Source organism: Rattus norvegicus, chromosome X (genome assembly GCF_036323735.1).
Source record: "Rattus norvegicus strain BN/NHsdMcwi chromosome X, GRCr8, whole genome shotgun sequence".
NCBI classification, from domain to species: domain Eukaryota; kingdom Metazoa; phylum Chordata; class Mammalia; order Rodentia; family Muridae; genus Rattus; species Rattus norvegicus.
The window spans coordinates 122,038,291-122,057,725 of record NC_086039.1 but is presented as its reverse complement, the minus strand read 5'-3'; the positions used below and the strand labels follow the sequence as shown (position 1 = coordinate 122,057,725).

Below are 19,435 nucleotides of genomic sequence, written 5' to 3'. Positions count from 1 at the left end.
TGTTATTAACTAGAAGCTCTTTTTTTAAACAGAAAAATGAAAAACGGTTCTATCTGAAGGAAGTGAATGTCAACATGTATTTGGCTAATGGCTCAGGTAAGCACAGCATAGGCTTGGAGGACAAGAGTGGGTTTTATGGAAGGAGAAGAAATACTAATTAGCTTATGGCCAGATTGTGTCTTATGAAATAGAAGATGCTGTGTAAAAATATTTCTTGATCACAACTTAAAATCTAATGTAGAATTATAGTGTCCTATCCCTTGCAGAGTCATCTTTTCAAAGTATGGTGGATATTTGTTAAGGAAGTGACTGAATTTTAGACTACTGAAACATCTATGGAAAGATTAGGGAGACATGGATGAGGTGGTGAATGCCTGGGATTGCAGCCTTGGGAAGCAGAGACAGAAAGATCCTAAATATGAGGACAGCCTGGGTTGCATAGTGAGCCCTAGGTCACTTTGGGCTATTTAGCAATATCCTGTCTCAGAAAACAAAATAAACAAGTGAACTTAGTAATGGCAACAGTTGTTTTTTGGGGGGTCAGAGCCTGACTCCAAACTCTTATACTTTACTAAAAAGCCCTGAGGAAGTGCTAGGGAGAGAGCTCAGTTGTTCAAGTGCTGGCAGAGCACAAAGATCTGAATAAAGAAAAGGTAGATGTGGCAATGTGCACTTGTGATTTCAGTGCTGGGGAGGCAGAGACAGGTGGATCACTGGAGCAAGCTTATCCAAAAATAAGCTTTAAGCCAGTGAAAACCCTTGTCTTCAAAACCAAGATGGATAGCACCTGAGGAACAATACTCAAGGCTGTCCTCTGGCCAACCCTCCACATGCATGCACACATCTAGGTAAATATGCACACACACACACACACACACACACACGTCCTCCTCCCTCACACATGAAGACAGAATCCTGGTGATACACTAAGAAGTTACTGACCTGCCTTTTTTCCTCTGCAGCTTTCCATGTTTCAAATAACAACCTTAGCTTCTGGGATGCTCCTCTGGGAAGTTCTTATATGTGCAACAAAGAGCAGGTGGTTTCCGTGTCTCGAACATTTCAGATAAATACCTTTAACCTGAAGGTGCAACCTTTTAATGTGACGAAAGGAGAGTATTCTACAGGTAAGAAACAAAGAAACCTTATTCACTACATTGTTCTATCTCCCTCTGGGTGGTTTTTCCTCTGGGTTAAAGGGATTCTGTACATGAGCGTAGAGAAATAGCTTCTGATGGGAAGTTCTTACAGCCTGGAACCAATTGTGTAACTCTTCACTTGGTCATCAGTTTTCATTTTTGAAAACCTGAAAATAATTTGAAGTATTTAAGGATCCTTTTTCAGGAACAGGTACTCCCCTGGGGTTTTGTTTGGGTGGGGATGGCACTTGGAGCAGCAGCTTTAAGTACCTTATATCTGCCGCCTTGGACCCTCTTCTTGGGGGAACATTTTCATACCCATATGAAAACAATTTGGTTTAATTTGCTTAAGACACAAAATACAGGGTAGTAGCAAAGCCTCACAGCCCGTGAATTCATCTTGCTTGCCAGAGTGACATAGGGAGATCTGCAAGTATAATTTAGTTCAAGTAAGGCTTTTTGAAGACCTACTTTAGAAGGGCAAATGATGGCCTTTATTTGAGTTTTAATGAAATCCTCATATACTGTATTTGTATGAATATAGAAGATGGATTTGGCATTGCAAGATTAAGATTTGCATGACAGAAAAAAAAGTACAGCAAATTCCTTAAGTGACTTATGCTTTTAAACCAATTACTTAAATAGGAGGTTTGTGGAGCAGAGCTTTGCTGAGCAGAGCTTTCCAGTCGTTCCCATCCTTCCCAAAAAATTAATCTAGAGGCTTATAAGTAAACAGAGATGCTATGATTAAAGTGAGTATGCTGTGAACGATTCGGCTGCCTTTGCAGTGCTATGGAATACCATCTTGGCCTTGCTCCGTCCAAAAGAGACTTTACCATTCTTGTGGGTAGAAAGGTTAATCACAACTTAAAAATATATTCAAGACTCCATTTCCTTTGCCAGAAGTGACATGTGCTTATAATCATAGTACTTAGGTGGTCAAGGCAGTCATCTGGGGTTCAAGGTCATCCCTGGCTGAACAGTCACTTCCAGGCTAACCTGGGGTATATGAGATCCCATTTCAAAGAAACAAAAACAGAATCCAATTTCTTTCTCTGTTTGTTTGCTTATTACTTTAATTATTTTGATCTTACAATAGATTTATTTTTGAATCTTCATCTAGCTCCCCTACATTATTATCCTAGTTTGAGGTCCGGTTTTGTGTTTAAAATTTAAAATCACCTGCAGTACTATTCTCAGTTCAGGTCACTCTCTCGTTGGCAGTGGCCCGAGATGAGCCAATGCTCTTGCCTAATTTGAAAGTGTGGGTGCCAGAGAGATATATAACATTTTAATACTGATATTGAATGCATGATCTATTTATGGAACTAGGTTCTTGGTTGTGGGTAACTATAAATATCATACCCAGGTAATACTTAAGTGTATTCAGGGAGGAAATAGAATTGCAGTCAGGTTGAAGAGTGTTGATTGGATTTTATTAGATCAGACTACTTGCTATAAATAGAAAAAAATAGCCCCTTTGGGCTGCTATTCTGAGCCAGATTGATAAAACATGTAGTAAACACACTCAAATTAGTAAGCGGTCCTAGTTTCTTAGCTCTTCCACCCACTGAAATCACGTATATTAAGTTAGGGACAGAAGCTTTTTGTGAGACAGTTTGGACAGTGATTTCTCAAGTGTTGAAGTCATACGGTCTCTGTTGTGACTCTAACTCTGCCTTTGCAGCCTGGAAACCACCCTAGGCAGTTCATGCAGATGAGTGTGGCTGTGTTCTAGTAAAACTTGAAGGATATGAACATCTGAATTTCATGTAACTCCCATGTTTCACAAAAGACTATCTTCTTTTCCAGTCATTTAAAATTATTCATCTTATTTTAGCTCTTCAGCCAGATTTGCTGACCCCAATTGTTAATGAACTCCAGAGCCAGCCTGAGTTCAGTCCAGCAATACCCTAATGTTTTCTATTTCCCCAGAGATGCACATTCTCCCACTTAGAGGTTAAAGTGGTTCTATAGACATAGGCTGGCTTAGATCTCTTCATTGATGATAAAGTAATTCTCCATCTTAGAAGTATGTATAACACTGTGTGCATATCACGTGATACATTGTTTACTTTGAACTATAAAAAGTCTGTATTCATACATAAAAATATCTTCATATGTACTCACAAATGAAAGGACAAATACACTTTAGGATTGTAGCTTTAACTGGTCATCACTTTCTATACTTTATCATAAAAGTATGCCTGCTTTTGCTAATTTGAAATTTATTTTATAAGAGCATTTCTGACTTTTAAATCAACATCTTTTACTTCTGGCTATTTCTTTTTGATTATACTCATTATTTGTTACACACTTTTTCTCACCTACAGCCCAGGAGTGTTCGCTGGATGATGACACCATTCTAATACCAATTATAGTTGGTGCTGGTCTTTCAGGCTTGATTATCGTTATAGTGATTGCTTACCTAATTGGCAGAAGAAAGACTTATGCTGGATATCAGACTCTGTAACACTAATCCAATGTGATCTCTGTTATAAAACAATAAAGCAAGTACAAGTTCTCGCATGTAATACTATTGAAGGTACATTTAGTTCCAGTCCTGCTCTTAGGTTGGGTGGTATGGCAGACCTCAAACTAAAACAAAGACTCCCAAATGCGATCCACTTCAAATGAATCGTGTGATTTTGGTTTTCCTGACTAAGGAGTTTAAAACTACTATAGCAAAATGCATGGACAAAATTATCTGGACTACAGGTTCTGTCTCACTGTCTGGAATTCTGATGAGAACGTCCAGTGTAGGAAAAAGAGCAGGTTTCTTCTGCCTGCATGAGGTTGACTGCGACCATCATGATCTCCAGTGGATTTGTACTTGCTCGTTCTGCATTTCTTGTGACTTTTGTTTGCAGGTTGACTTAGCTACTTCAGCATTGCTCCATGTTTGACCTATGAAAAAGGTATCAGTAGATTTGAGCAGAGCCCAGAAGTATCATGCTCTTTCCAGTAAAATTCTTTTCCCATGTTTTTTTTGAATATATTTGTACTGAAATGACAAAAACACAAAAGTCCTAAATTTTAGAATAGATGTTAATCTTTTTATTTAATCTTTAAAAAAACTGGATGTTTCAATCTTTTAAATTGCAAGACACAAGGCAATTCCAACTGGGCATTTCAATCTGGTTTTAGGTGCTTTAGAGATAATTGCTAGGCAGTGCCAAATGAGGGCATCAGTGCTTTGTACCCGGAAATTGGCCTCTATATGCAGCACTAAGATTAATACAGCTTTCTCTTGAACCTTCCAGTCTTCCATGTCGGTGGTAATGTGCTTTGTTTTTTCCTTTTTTTTCCTCAAGAAGAAATGTTAGTATGTCCTAAATAATGAAGTGCACTTACGCTCATAAAATTGCTTGCACCTAATCCAAAAGTCATGGTCTTGCCTTAGTTCATTAACATGGTCTTCATTTCCGGTTTGCATTGACTGCTATAACACTTACTCATTTGGCTTTCATGTTTAAATGGTTCTGTGATAATCAAAACTTAGTTACTGTTCACTGTGGTACTTTTCCATTCAGTTCTGTACTCAGAGATGGCACCACCTACTGCTTCTATGAGAGAGTTAATTATTTCAGCCCAATGCCTAACACATCATGTATTCCTTACAGCTTCTAGGACATCTTCCATACATGTATGCGTACATGTGTCCATACTGGTATGACCCAGCAAATATTTCTTAAGATATTGATCTGCAACCATATATAGAAGGTTCTTGTTATTGGGAGGGCAGATTAAATGCCTTTCATTCTCAAGAAAGTGAAGAGCTATCTGGGTTCCAAAATGCTGATGTTGAATACATGATATATATGCACACATATAGGCACTTGCATGTTAGCATGTTTATGTCTGTGACTGTCTTTTGAGTTATATAGGAGTGACAGAGTTTGTGTCACTTTAACTTGCTGTCTACTTAGCCTGAAAACCTTACTCGTTCAGAATCATAGTCCTGACTGACTTCTAGAGCAACCAGGGCACTGCATGGCCAACTTAAAACACTTGTTATAAACGAACCAGAAATCTGATTTTTAAAATACATTTTTCATTTTAACTGTGTTTTAGCATAAGCTTGTTAATTCTAAAAGAATGGATTGTGCTTTTAAGAACATAGGTCTTATGTATTTGTCATGAATCAACAAAACAGCTTTTAAAAAAGGACTAATTGGAACAAGTGGGTGGCACTGGCTTAATGCTGTTAATGTTTCTAAACGAATTTACATTTAGATCATATATTGGATTCATATTAAGATACCTCCAAAGCACTGTTTTATAGAAAGATCTGATTTCAATAAATATTTTTGTATTTTACATGGGCCAGTTTATGTCTGCTATTTACACTATTATTTCCTATAGACAATACACACTATCTTTGTATTTTTTTTTTTGTATTTTTGTTTTGTTTTACTGGTTTTGCTTCTCGACGGTAATACTCTATTTGGTTTGGGATGTTTTCCACACTTTAGTATTTGTATAAGAAACTGGTCCATGTAAGTACTTTCCATGTTTTCTCTTCAACTGTTTAAAGTGCTAGTTGATGTACGATATCTCTTCTCAGATATTTGCCTGTCTGTTTGCCCAACATTGCTTCTAAATCAATAAAGATTCTTTTATTTCTTAAGGAAATTTGCTCACATTTTTTCCCACTGGTTAAAGTGAAGATTTTGTATATTACATGATGCCAATTTAAAAAAAAACCTTAGAAGAAGTGCTTAAGAATAGAATTAGATTGTTTTCCATATATGTTGTCTGTGTGCTACTCTTGTCTCGAACAATAGCCCCATTCGTAAGCTTTGAGTGGCACAAGGATGACTGCAGAATAAGGGTTCCCTGAGACATGCATCTTTGCCTAGGCTTCAGGTCTGTGTGATTTTATTTGGCAAGTCTGTTTTATGAGAGAGAGGGAGAGAGAGAGAGAGAGAGAGAGAGAGAGAGAGAGAGAGAGAGAGAGAGAGAGAGAGAGAGAGAATGAATGAGAATGAATATGTATGTGTGAGAGTGTGTAAGCAGGCGAGCATAAGCACTTTTGTGGAATCTCAGTCATAGCTAGTGAGGTAAATAGTAATCTAGGATATTTATTTCATAGTAAATCTTTTTGGTACACTTTTCTTAATTCCTGAATTGGGGCTAGCATTTCATATCCATAACACAACCTGTCTCTTAGATTAGCTCACACTGGCATTTTCAATCGCCATGGATTTTCCCAGTCATATTAATTAGTATGTTATGCAAGACAGCATAGCAGTTCACCCGGCAGGTTTCTCCGGAGATCCTGAGGTAAGCCATGACATTGCACTTAGTTACCACAGCTCTCAACACAGCTAATGTGGGAAACATTGGCCAAGTTCCGGAACTGCTTTAGGGTGTTAGTCTCACAGGTTTCTTCATCTAGGGATCGTGGGGGCTTTCAAATTCTGCTTATTCTTCTTACCTCTTTGAGTAATGCCTTTCATTTCAGAAATGATAAACACACCTTTGAATATTTTAGAAGGAGCCTGATAAGAAGCCACATGTTTTATTTCAAACCCAAACTTAAATTCAGTGAACAGTGTACCATTTTACATTTCATGCATATTGTCAGGAAGAATTCTTAGAAGACTCATCTGTTTTGAAGATTATAGCATTACCATCTGTTTGTTTAGGTAGAAAAAGTTCAATTGTTTTGGGTTCACATCTCTTCTTCTACCTGGAAACCAAAATCCTGTCAGTGATCATTATGTCTTGTCTTTTAAATTGGTACAGACATAAGTTAAACCGAATAGTTTCAAATATTTTCTGTATGCACATGCATGTACTTGCATGTGTGTATACTGTGTGTGCATGTAAAGGCCACACATCTATGTTAGCTTTCTTGTGTGGTTTCCACCTTATTCTTTGAGACGGGGTCTTTATTCATCTGTAGCTTGCTATTTCTGCTAGACCGACTGGCCAGAGTGCTTGTTGGATCCAGCGACCTCCTCCTTCCTCAGTGCTGCCCTGTACACAGTAGATGCGAGGCATGTGAGCATAGCTCCTCGTGCTTATACAACGTGCACGTTACCCACGGAGCTGTCTCTTCAGGGTCTTCAAGTATCTGTTGAGCTTCAAGTGATGTACTTGAAATGGTTTGAATGTAGATCTAAAAGAAATATAAGTAAGGTGTTACATTAGAAGGTGAGTCACGAAGTTACTCTTTAAAAAACGATCTTAATTAGCATTTAAAAGGAGTTTCATGTTTCATTATAGACGTTGTCTAATTCTTAGACTGAAATTATCTTTGGAAGATTTCTGAGTACAAAATTGAAGATTAGTGAAGTTTTATTTTTTATCTATATGGCCATGACATCTTTTAATCTTTTTTATTTTATTTACTTTGGTTGGCTTTTGTTTTATTTTGGTTTTTTTTTTTGTTTTTTTGTTTTTTTGTTTTTTTTTTTAAGACAGGGTTTCTCGACAGTGTTTTTTGTCCTGGGACTCACTTTGTAGACCAGACTGACCTGGAACTCAGAGATCCTCCTGCCTCTGCTTCCTGAGTGCTGGGATCAAATGTGTTCCCCCCACACCCCCAATCTTTAAATTTCCTGTTGCTCCTGTGGCTCTGAAACCTTTTCACAAGGTTGGGTGTTTTTCAGTGATAGACCGTTTCCTTAGCATGTATCAGGCCCTGAGATCAGTTTGCAGTGATGGAGGTGAGGGCGCAGGTTGGCTGTGGGGACTCGCAACAGTCAGGCCCCGTGCCACACAGTCCTTTAATTGCAGCAGTTGGGACACAAACAGGCAGATCTTTGCGAGTTGAAGCCCAGCCTGGACTACACAGTGAGTTTAAGTTAAAGCAAGATGGCACAGTGAGACCCTGTCTCAAAAAAACATTCCCCAAATACAGTTTCTTTCCTCAGAAACATTTTCATTGTAGTATTAAGTCTACATTAGTCGGATAGCTGAACTCAACACTGGCCTACATAAGGAGTATTTCTTTCCTTCAGAACACACTCCTATTGACATCAACTGTTTCAGTGGTAGAGCAGCACATCCAGAATCAGCCCTTGGAAGGTGGAGGCAGATCAGGATTTCTGGGTCATCTGTAGCCACATAGCAAATTTGAGTCCAATTTGGACTACATAAGATCCTGTTTCAAAAAACAGCAAAGAATAAAGTAAAACAACTTTTTTAAAAATCAGATTTTGTTTCAGTTACTTACAGATTCTCTTAAAGTTGCATTTATACAATCAATAGCTATTGTAAATTAGTATTTCATATACTAATTGGGCATTTTAAGTAAGTGAGCGCATCTAGAAAGATCTTTGTATTAGTGGAATTGCCTTTTTGATCTGCTCTGGGAATATTTGTCTTACATGAAAGCCTTATTGGCAGTATTTATGAAAGTCATCTCAGTATTAGGTCAAACACCCAATTTGGAAAAGAGAAGACTGCTGAGACTTTTTGCCAAAATAAGAAATTAATCTGCTAATGAATTTTTTAAAATTCAAGGGGTATTAAACCCAAGGCTTAATACTTTATGATATGTGCCACCTAATAGTATATAGCCTGGGTGGTAATGTGGGAAATTGAAGGGGTGGAGTTAACTGCAGACTCTTTAGTACCATCTGTTCTCAAGTCAAATCCAGCATCATCAACTCTCTGGATTCTTAATAGAAGGCAATTTAAAATGACCATCAGGTTGGCAGCCAAAGTCAATGTCAAGATGTTTATAAACTCCAGATTGCATCTTGTTTCCAGTTACTGACCCAGAGTCTGGCAGGCAGAGTAGAGCTTGGTATATTTTGTGATTGCAGAGCATAGGCAGCACTGCATTGCAGCCTCCTCTTTCTTTTTCTTTTCTTTTTTCTCTATATGAGTTTTTGCCTATGTGTATGTATGTGTACCACCTGTGTGTCTTTTGAATGTGGAATAAAGAAGGGGGTGTCAGATCCCCTGGGACAGTACTCATGAATGGTTGTGAGCTACCATGTGGATGCAGGGAATCAAACCCAGATCCTCTGAACAGGTAGTTCTGCTCTTAACTCTAATTCCCATCATTCTTATTTTGGCATAATCCTAATGGATTTATTTAATCCTAATGGACTTATTTACCTCTGGTAGAGTTCAACCCCTGAAAGAAAACTTAGGCAACACAAGGCAGGGAGTGGAGAGTGGGGGATACTGTTAAGTGGTGTTTCAGCATCCTGATTCTCTTTGCCAAGTGTCTTAGCTCTCCATCCTTCCCTGCAGTCATAGTAGACTTTTTATGATCAGCGCTTCTGGACTCTCGTTCCTCCTGGGTCCTAGGAAACCTTCCATTGAACATCTTCAGTAGGTCATTAGCTTTGCTCTTTAAATTATTTTTAATAAATATAAGTATTTCTTCAAACTGGAGATGGTAATAAAAGACCCTAACTTCCAAAAACTCCAAAGTCTGCATTCATAAAGGGAGCTATTACTCTGTATTATAATGTATAATGTATAACACTCGGTATTATAATGTATAATGTATAATGCTATTCATTAGCCTTGTTCTTTTTATGAACATTTATCTCATCTTAACAAACATATTTATCTATCCCAGATGCTACCTTTTCTTTATGTCCCTATTCTAAGCACCCCATGCTGTCTTTTTCTTAATCTTAAATTTATAAAGAATGCTCTCCTTAGTCCTTGATGTTGTGACTGATAGTTCACTGTTGACTTGTCTGCAGCAGTGTGAATCATGCCTGGTCCTGCCTATTGCTAGATTCTATAGGCATTGTTTTCAAATTCTCTAATATATTTAACTCTTTTCACGACAATGGGAACTCTCCCTTCCTGAGCCGTGACTCCATCTTCTACCCGCCTTTCCTACTTCTATTTTTATAACTTAGTCCCTCAAATATTAGTATTCCTAGGAGTTTTCTCTCTGGTCCCTTTTCAGTTTACTCATTCCAGTAATTGACATTTTGTTTGGGACCCAAACACCTTGTTTTCTTAGTATTTTAAAAACGCTACACAGACTAAGGGTTTTCTTTGTGATGCTTTCCCACATACTCATTCTTGCTGCCGCTCTTTCCCTCCCCCTTTCATGCTTTCATGTTACATGCACTACATTTCTCCCTTAAAAATTGCTTTCTCTCTCTCATTGTCTAGTTTCATGACTGTATACAAACTAAAATATAGTATCTGAGTATCAAAGAAATTGTGCTGTTTGTCTTTGAGCCTGTCTTATTTTGCTCAACATGCTAACATTAGTTTGATCAATTAGACTTAAAATGAAATGATTCTACTTTTCTTTATAGTCAAATAAAATGCCATTGGGTATACGCACCACATTTTCTTTATCTAGTCACCTTTCCGTAGACATCTAGGCTGGTTCCTACTGTGAATTTGTTTACTACTATGTACGGTGCAGCAGTAAATGCAGATGTCCAGGTATTTGGTGTAGGATAGACCCCTTTAGCTTGGAACACAAACATCTTAAATTCAACCCCAAACTGAGTATCTCCCTTTTCTACATATCACCCTTTTACGATCTTTCCCACTCATCTTCAATAAGTATGAATGCAACAAGACTAAAATTCACCACTATGGTGAAGGGCACCAGCATTGGCGTAAACACCCGTGTGGCATTGAAAGCATTGTGGCATTGAAACCCGTGTGTTATTGTGGCCTGTTAAGCTCCTCATATCCATTTTTGCCAATTTTACCTTCTAAATGGCTCAGTGGTCTCCCTACTGCACCTACCCGTCATGAGCCCAGTTCAGGACTATGTTATTGATCTCGTGGATGCTAGCAATAGAGGCGGCCCCTAGCTTACTGCCTAGTCTTCTATCTGCGATTCTGGAATGTGCCCTCATTGAATTCCGGTTACTGTTGGTTTTTCCAGTGCGATAAGGTAGAACCACCGAACAGTGTACTTTTGTGAGCTGGTCTTAAATACACTTTTTCTGGCTTCCATCCATTGTTCTATGTCACCTTCCTTGGCATTGCTCCTGGAGTTTTTATGTTTTCTTACTGTCCACGTTTTTGTCTGCACTGTTTTTGGTTTGCTTATATTTGTTATTACTGTTTTGTTTTGTTTTGTTTTTCTCTACAGGGTTTCTCTGGATAGCCCTGACTGTCCTGGAACTCACTCTGTAGATCAGGCTGGCCTCAAACTCAGAGATCCACCTGCCTCTACCTCCTGAGTGTTAGGATTAAAAGTGTGCACACCCCCCCCCCACTGGCTCTCTGCACTGTTTCTTACACCTGCAGTGCCCTCCCATTATCTACATAGTCAATTACAATTAATGGTTAGTTCTTTGTCTTAAAAACTCACATCAAATGCTGCCTTTCCAAAGTGTCTTACTTAACTAAACTGAGTTGACGAGGTCCCTGAAATATTTCCATGATACTTTGGGTATTGCTTGTCCCACCATAGCACATCTTGAATTTCTAACTACTGATTTCTGTGTTTGACTCTCACACTAGTGATCTAAGTGATCATACTGTGTTTTATTATAGCATTCCATACATACATAGATTGCATTATATGCTGTTCTCATTTCTTCTTCCCCAGTACCTTCCTGTCCTTCCTGTTCCTCTCTTGCTGAGTCTTCTTGACAAATAGCCTCTCCTGCTTCCATGGCATCGATAAGCCTTTACCTATAGACCACACATCTTACCATTTCCTTCCTCTTTAGAAGCTTTTTCACCCCTCATGTGTTCTCCTTTCCTTTCTATTTACACACACATTTAAATCTGCATATCAAAAGTAATATTTTACTGAGTCTGGCTTATTTTGGTTAAGATAATGATCTTCAGTTGCAGTTTTTCCAGCAAATGACACAATTGCACTTTTTTTAATGGCTGCATAAAATTCATATATATATGTATATGTATATATATATATATATTCATCCAGTTTCCTTATCTATTTACTTGTTGGACATCTGAGTTAGGTCTTAATACATCTTGTGACTAGTGCTGTAGTAAATATGAATGTACAAGAATCTCTGACTTTGATTTCCTTTATTGGATACCTACTCAGGAGTGGGATAGCTACCTTATATGGTAATCCTGTTATTAAGGTTTTTGTTTTGTTTTTATATACTAAATTATATTCTCTGGATACATAAGCAGTAGTGAAATTCCTTGATCACTATGTATATGTGGCATTTCTCTTTTTAATTTTTAAATTGTTTCTTTGAAAATTTGATATACTTATATATTGTCTTCTCATCAGAACTCTCCTGCAACTTTGTATTTCCCTCCTATTTCTATCAACGTGCTCCCTTCCTGACTTGTCCCTTTTCCAGATCCCTCCCTCCCTCCCTTCTCTCTCTCTCCCCCCCCCTCTCTCTCTCTCTCTTTCTTTCTTTCGAAACTTGATACTGATTTCCATGTTTGCTAAACCAAACATTCCTACCAGTAGTGATAAATACTACTTTTTTCCTCGACTACATACACGTGATGAAGCCAGCAGTTAATGCCAACAGGGCCAGATTATCTTTCCTTATTATTAAGTGAGCTCAATAATAGGATTATGCATTGAGCTCTGTATCTGCTTTATACAGCTGTTTATTTGCTGAGTTAGTGCTCTCTAACATTCAGGATCCAATGTGATAGTTGGCTCTTAAAGTTCTAGGCTGATCAAGGGCAAACAAATTTCTAGAAGAAGCCTGGGAGTGTGTGATCACTATATGTATTTCCCCCCAATGACTGCTTTTTTATGAAGGGGAACTGCATGAAATTACTGGGTTTTTTGTTGTTTTGGGGGTGTTTTTGTTGTTGATTTAAAAAAAAACTTTTGAGGGTCAACTCATTAGATATCATATGTCACTACTGATAATGAATGCCAATGACTTGTTATTTTGATGTAAAATTCTGTATATGAGGGAAGGGCTGTCAGTTTAACTTAAAATTGAGACATATGAAATGCCATTGTGTCTGTTCTCAATTGTCCTTTCTCCACATCCAGCTCAAGACTGCAGTGCAGATGAAGACAACTTCCTTGTGCCCATAGCGGTGGGAGCAGCCCTGGGAGGAGTACTTATTCTAGTGTTGCTGGCTTATTTTATTGGTCTCAAGCGCCATCATACTGGATATGAGCAATTTTAGCACCTACAATCTGATTGAATATATTACAAAATACATACAAATAACAAAGTTGTCTTACCTGTCAGTTTATGAAACACTTTGCTACTTAAGACAGACTCCTTGGAACTTTTATTTGGAAATCAGTCCCCACAATTTGAGATAAGGCTTTTTTTGAAAAAAAAAACAAAAAACAACAAAAAAACAAAAAACAAAAAAATCATTCTCTGATCTGCTTAAAATGCAGACTGGCTTTAAAAAAAGGAGAAAATGAATACACGTGTGTGATGTTTTAAGGTCTGTCTTAAGAAGCTTTGGCCAAATTGGGATCCTAACCTAAATGCCTTAAACTTATTAACATGACCGTTATAAGAAAAGATATATGGAGTTGTATCTTACTGGAATTAATAAACACTGCTTCACCACCGGTGTTCTGTTTCAATTTGTAACAGCTGTCCTAATTTAAACTCACCACTACTGTGCCTTTGCATATACTTAAGATACCTATCAGATATGCCAGACTTGCTTTTTAGGGGGGTGAAATAGACCCCTTAGGGCCATCCACATTTTTTAAAAAATAAGATCTTAAGAGGAACCAGAGGGCTTTTATTTGTTTGTTTGTTTGTTTTTGAAACAGGGATTCTCTGTGTGGCCCTTGTTGTCCTGGAAGTCACTCTGTAGACCAGGTTGGCCTTGGACTTGGCAGAGATCCACCTGCCTCTGTCTCCCAAATGCTAAAATTAAGGCATGTACTGTCACTGCCCAGCTAAGTATTACATTTTTGAAAAGATTATGACTTGATGCCTTTTGAGTTCAAGTTAAATATGAAATTGATTCTCAAACTTGTGATTTTTCATAGGTTAAAAACAGGCTCAGGAGGCTATAACAGAGCTTGGACTGACTTCTTAATTAGAAGGGGTTTTTTTAGGGAGGGGGTGGTGGTGGTTGGTGATGTGAAAGAGTCTTTCTGTAGCTCTGGCTGATCTGGTAGTTACTATGTAGTCCAGGCTGCCTTCAAGCTCAGATCCAACTGCTTTGGCTGGCCAAATGCTAAGGTCACAGGCATTTGACCATTCCCATCCTGGGGTTTTAAGAAAAATGTTTCTTTTTCAGCAATATAGACTGAAAGGATTCAAACAGTTAACCACTTGCCTCGCTCTCTTTCTCTTTGGATGCCTGGTTAGCACTGAAGGATAGCGGATTCTATGAACTAATTAGGACAGATTGTGTTGTGTTTCTCTACCTCATCTTGTTGATCTCTGGAGCATTAAAATCTATTTAGTGTTGTCATCAGACTGGTACTTATGAAATGTAAGCTAACAGCAATCTCAGAAGGGAGGCACTGAAGCACAGCGGCTATGCTCTTGCTTCTCTAAGACAGCCGCTGTGGGGCACAGCGCTGAGAGGGGTGGAGAGAGAGGCTGTTGGCATTCAAATGAGCCAGGCAGCTAGTCCAGATTGAAACATTTTCCTGGTAAAAGTGAAGTGCTGATGGAATCCGTAAATAAATCAGAGGATTTAACAAATGAGACCATGTACACACTGAAATGATCATTAATTCATTTTAATGTGTATATTGACTTGCTCAGAGTTTCTGTCACGTACTAATTAACAGTGAAAATGTGTTTAGGTTTCCAGCTGTCAGTGTCTGTTAGGGAGCTTTCTGGAAAACAGTAGTCCTCCAAAAAAAAGAAAAAGGCTAATTGTAGTTACTGAAATTGACATTATGTATTTTCAGAACCATGACAATGTTTGTGTGAGTGACAGAAGTGTAAGAGAAAATCTCAGATAACAAAAACCATTATAACTTATTCATGGCTTTAGCCTTGTACGGAAAAGACCTTGGCAATTAGGTACTCCTGAGGTCCGGAGCTGTGTGGAGAGGGACTCGATGTTACATGTTCAGCAGCAATGAAACCATCAGTATTTGGATTAAATAATCCAATCACTCAGTAGTAAAATGATGATTGATTAAAACTTGAACTTCTAAATTCAAAGGTTGGCACTTTGAGAGGTGTCCTTTGTTTTGCTTCAGTCATTTTGAAATAAGGAATATAGGCCTTCTCAGTTGTCCACTGAGTCACAACTATTAGGATTCTCGTGTTGTCAAAACTCAAGCCTCTTTGGATCAGACATACAGGAGGAAAAGGGAAGGGACTGAGTAATTGTGGATCACTATTTAATCCTGCAGTACCACATAATGTAAGCATTAGTGGAAGGGAGGGAGGCCCAGCTTAAATAACTTGACAGACTCCTTTCGTTCGTTATTACTTCAAAGAATCTGATTTCCAGTTCTTGCGTGAGAGTTTAGTGTCCACATTGCTCATGCTTGTTCTGGTGATTCCGTGTGACAGACTTGCATGCCTTTGATACTACTATTCTTCACCACGGCCATCAGTAAGTGGAAAGAATTACTTGTAACTTGTGAGCTACCTGATGCCTGTGTGAAGAAAAAAATGTTAGCTGGAGAGGTCACTAAGCATATTTGTTGGTCTTGCAGAGGATCTGGGATCGATTCCTAGCACCCACCTGTAACTTAAGTTCTGAGGATCCGATGCCCTCTTCTGGCCTCCAGGGCACTGAACACGTGGTATATAGCCACACACAAAGGCAAACGACCTGCATAATATACAAATACATTAATCTTTAAAAAGCTGAGCACATTAACTTGATCCTGTCTATCTTGTTTAGAAGTTTTTTTTTTTTTCTTTTCCAAATGTGCTTGGTATGGAACCGAAGAGCCTTAGGCACGCTAGACAAGCACTCTAGCACTGAGCTAGCGTCCCTTTCCCACTTAAAACTTTTCAAGTGTACATGTGGCGAGGGAGAAAGAGCTTGGGGAGGTGCAGAGGCAGTAATTTCCTCAGTGCCATTAGGCAACTGGAAAGTTGTGTAAGCTAATAGTATAACTCAATATTGTCTAAGCTAAGTTCAGAATGTGAACCCTTTCCCAGTTTTGCTTTCTGCACTGACTTTTTTTTTTTTACACGAAATGTTAAGAAATAATGATCTTGCTGTGCAATGCTCAGGTGGATGTTTCGAAAATAAGAGTAATGCTTTAAAGAAAACGATAGCGTGTGTCTACACTCTCGATGCTTCGGTTTGCGTCTTTCTGTCTCACTGTATTCTTTACTAATTTCCTTTCTTTGCTGTCTGTCTGTTCTTTTCTAACAGCTGAAGAATGTGCTGCTGACTCTGACCTCAACTTTCTTATTCCTGTTGCAGTGGGTGTGGCCTTGGGCTTCCTTATAATTGCTGTGTTTATATCTTACATGATTGGAAGACGGAAAAGTCGTACTGGTTATCAGTCTGTATAATCAAACCAGTCTAGTGCTTCCATTGGCCAAAAGCCAAGAATCGCTGTGCGATAAATAGGATTCACAGACTGACTTCAGTGAGTTGCAAGCTGGCTTGGGCATGAGTAGAACTTTAAAAATGTATTAGGACCAGTCTTTATTTCCATTATTTTCTTATCCGTTAAGATGTAATTGAAAGAAAACTTATGACTTAGACTGTCTTTTTAAAGTAAATAATTTTAAGCATTTGGATCCAATTTTGGAAGCATTTCTACTGAAGTATAATTTTATATGTTGCCATTAGTTGTATTTTGCTACTTTGATGTTATTTGCAAAATCAGAGCTGATGGAGAATGTCACTTGCTTCCTGAAATAAGTTTTGAAACATAATGAGTTTAGCTCATAATGAGAATGACTTTCTGCACTTTCTAAGGTGGATTGTTTAAATCTGTGTAATTCTGTTACTTTAAAAAGGGGTCTGGGGGCTGGAGAGATGGCTCAGTCGTTGAAGGCTAGGCTCACAACCAAAAATAAAAAGAGGTCTGGGATGTAACCCAGTGGTACTGCATGCATATGTGAAGTTCTGGGTTCCAGCCTCACAACTTTGAAAGTAGCATTTTAAACAAACTACACTCAACAGAAAATTCTGCCTATTTCTCCATTACTGTTAGAGCTACTATATTTTAAGAAGCAATTTTTGTTTGTTTTTTTGGCTTCTGCCGTTTGGGATGTATTGATTATATTAAACCTGACATTTTTACTGCAAGATGAAGCAATACCGTTTGTGTTTTTTAAGGTGTTGATTTAGAGTAGGCTATGTTTCTTTAAGGATATAATTTAGAATTGTTTCCCGGGTTTAACTTGTTCAGAAAGTGAATTCATCCGGCACTAACAAAAAGAAAAACCCCTCTGTATACTTTTTGTGCCTCAGTGAGTTCAAAAATTGATATTTCTAATGCACTGACTTTTTCCTCTCACAGTGGCAAGTGCTAACTGTGGAATCTAGTGGACCCTGACAGGTCATCTGTCAGGTGGCTGCCTAACCAAAGCTTGCCTGGGGTGATCTTACAAATGTATTGATCTTCATAGAGACTTGTATCCCTGTAGGAGCCATATGTGGCTGTGGCTTCTGGAGTAAGGTAGTAGACACTACTTATCCTTATGTTTGTTGGCTCTTTAGCCACTGAGTTACTTCGGATGTTAAATACTGTGCATGTTTATGTCCCAGATGTCAGCTTTGCACACCTCATACTAGCACGAGGCAGACATTGAATTTTCTCCAGCTATTTTCTCTCTACTAAGAACTGAGGAGTCCAAAGATCTGCTTTCACTTCAGAGATTTTAGTCAAGCCTAAAATATTGATCTTAAGTCCAAGTCAGTGGTTCTCAACCTGTGGGTTTTGACTCATTAACAAGCCAGTCTCCAAAAATATTCATATTACAGTCCGTAACAGTAGCTAAATTGGTTATGAAGTGGCAACAAAAATATTTCATGGTTGGGGGGTCAGCACAACATGAGGAACTGTATTAAAGGGTTGCAGCATTAGGAAGGTTGAGGACCACTGGGCAAAGTGATGCTAGTTTGGGAGCAGATCCCACAATCAAATCCCAATCTACCTCTCAGCACACTGCAGCTGCTCACCACTGTGCTGCTGCCACCAGCTGCTGCCAGGGTATTTTACCATTAACCACAGTTACAAAATCCTGTTAAAAAGAAAGCAGGTTTGCCAAGATGCTTTCCTGCTATCTTATCTCTGTTCATCTCCAAAGCAGAGACACCCAACTGTGTAGAATGCTGGGTAACTCAATCCCTCTCCTTTAGCAGAGTCAAATGCTCCATTTGCTCTAAAAGATACAGAACGGCTTTTAACAAAATGTCCTCCAAAGGCTTCTGCCTATTTGTTATTTAGCAAAAGTCATTTAGCCAAAATTCGGGTACTGTAAAGAACAGTGGCTTCCTTTCAATATATATTTTGGATATTATCTAGAAGCCTAATTAATTAAATGGACTTTTTGGCTTGCTAAGTAGATGGCTTGAATATTCAGAGAGATTCCAAAAATATGGGTATATTCAAAACCTTTCTACTTTTTGAGCAGGAAGCTAATGTAATTCTTCATTAGGTATTATGGCTTTATATTAGGCAATTAGCAGACATGTCTTTTATTCACTGAGCATTAAAATACAAAATTGTAGGAGGTTAAAAAAGTTGCTTCAATTCCGATGAAGTTCAAAGTCTGTGAACTGAGTGGAGTGTTCAATTAGCTTTGCTTTGTAAGTTCGTGTTATCCCAATGTAACAGTGGATCTGACTAAGACTTTGATCACACTTATGGATGGTGAATCATTTTCTACCTAATCCTCTTTGGGAGAACTGATGCTTGCTGTTCTTTCAAGTTTTGGATTTGTCCATTTAAGGAACTAATGGATCCAGGGAAAATAAAGTATACTGTGGTATTCTTGTTTGATCTCATATGTGTGATTTTAGATCGATGCATTAACGCTAATAAAGGTGATACATTCCATGCCACCATGGATAACCTCATTTCTGTGTGCACAGCCTTAAGAGCTTAGATTGATTTATATCTTTTAAATCCGTTTGATGTGTCGCATGAATCATGATCTCAAAGGTCTGCAACTTAACTCAAGTCCCATTATAAGGAAACTACTAGAACCTTTAAAATCAACAATTAAGATATGAGAGCCTACATATTCATGAAAATACCAAGAAAATACCCAGAACAAAATGTATGCACCAATAATTCTAAGAACTTAATAAATGTACTTACATGTTTGCGAATACCAATGACCTGTACTCATTACTGAAGTACATTCTCATGAATAGATGCTTTCCTGCAGGAGTAGGAGAGGAGCTGAAAGGTCCCTTAAATTCTTTACAAGACCTATACTCACTTGGATGACTACATTAGATAATACATAAATATATTTCTTCCTGTTTGCATTAATTTGGAT

At 38.2% G+C, this 19,435-nt stretch overlaps 1 protein-coding gene across 3 annotated transcripts in view; it reads left to right on the top strand.

Annotated features, from left to right (window-relative positions):
* Positions 1-18,992, top strand: part of Lamp2 (lysosomal-associated membrane protein 2) — a 49,012-nt gene extending 30,020 nt beyond the window's left edge. Inside the window, exons 7-9 of one of the 3 annotated variants that reach the window (XM_039099490.2) lie at positions 33-96; positions 963-1,127; positions 16,344-18,992. In XM_039099490.2, the coding sequence (XP_038955418.1) occupies positions 33-96; positions 963-1,127; positions 16,344-16,486 (372 nt within the window). In that variant the 3' untranslated portion in view covers positions 16,487-18,992. Of the gene's footprint in view, positions 1-32; positions 97-962; positions 1,128-3,472; positions 5,775-13,053; positions 13,597-16,343 lie in introns of those variants that run through there. The other 2 variants (NM_017068.3, XM_006257486.5) reach the window with 2 other exon arrangements.
* The last annotated feature ends 443 nt before the right edge of the window (positions 18,993-19,435 follow it).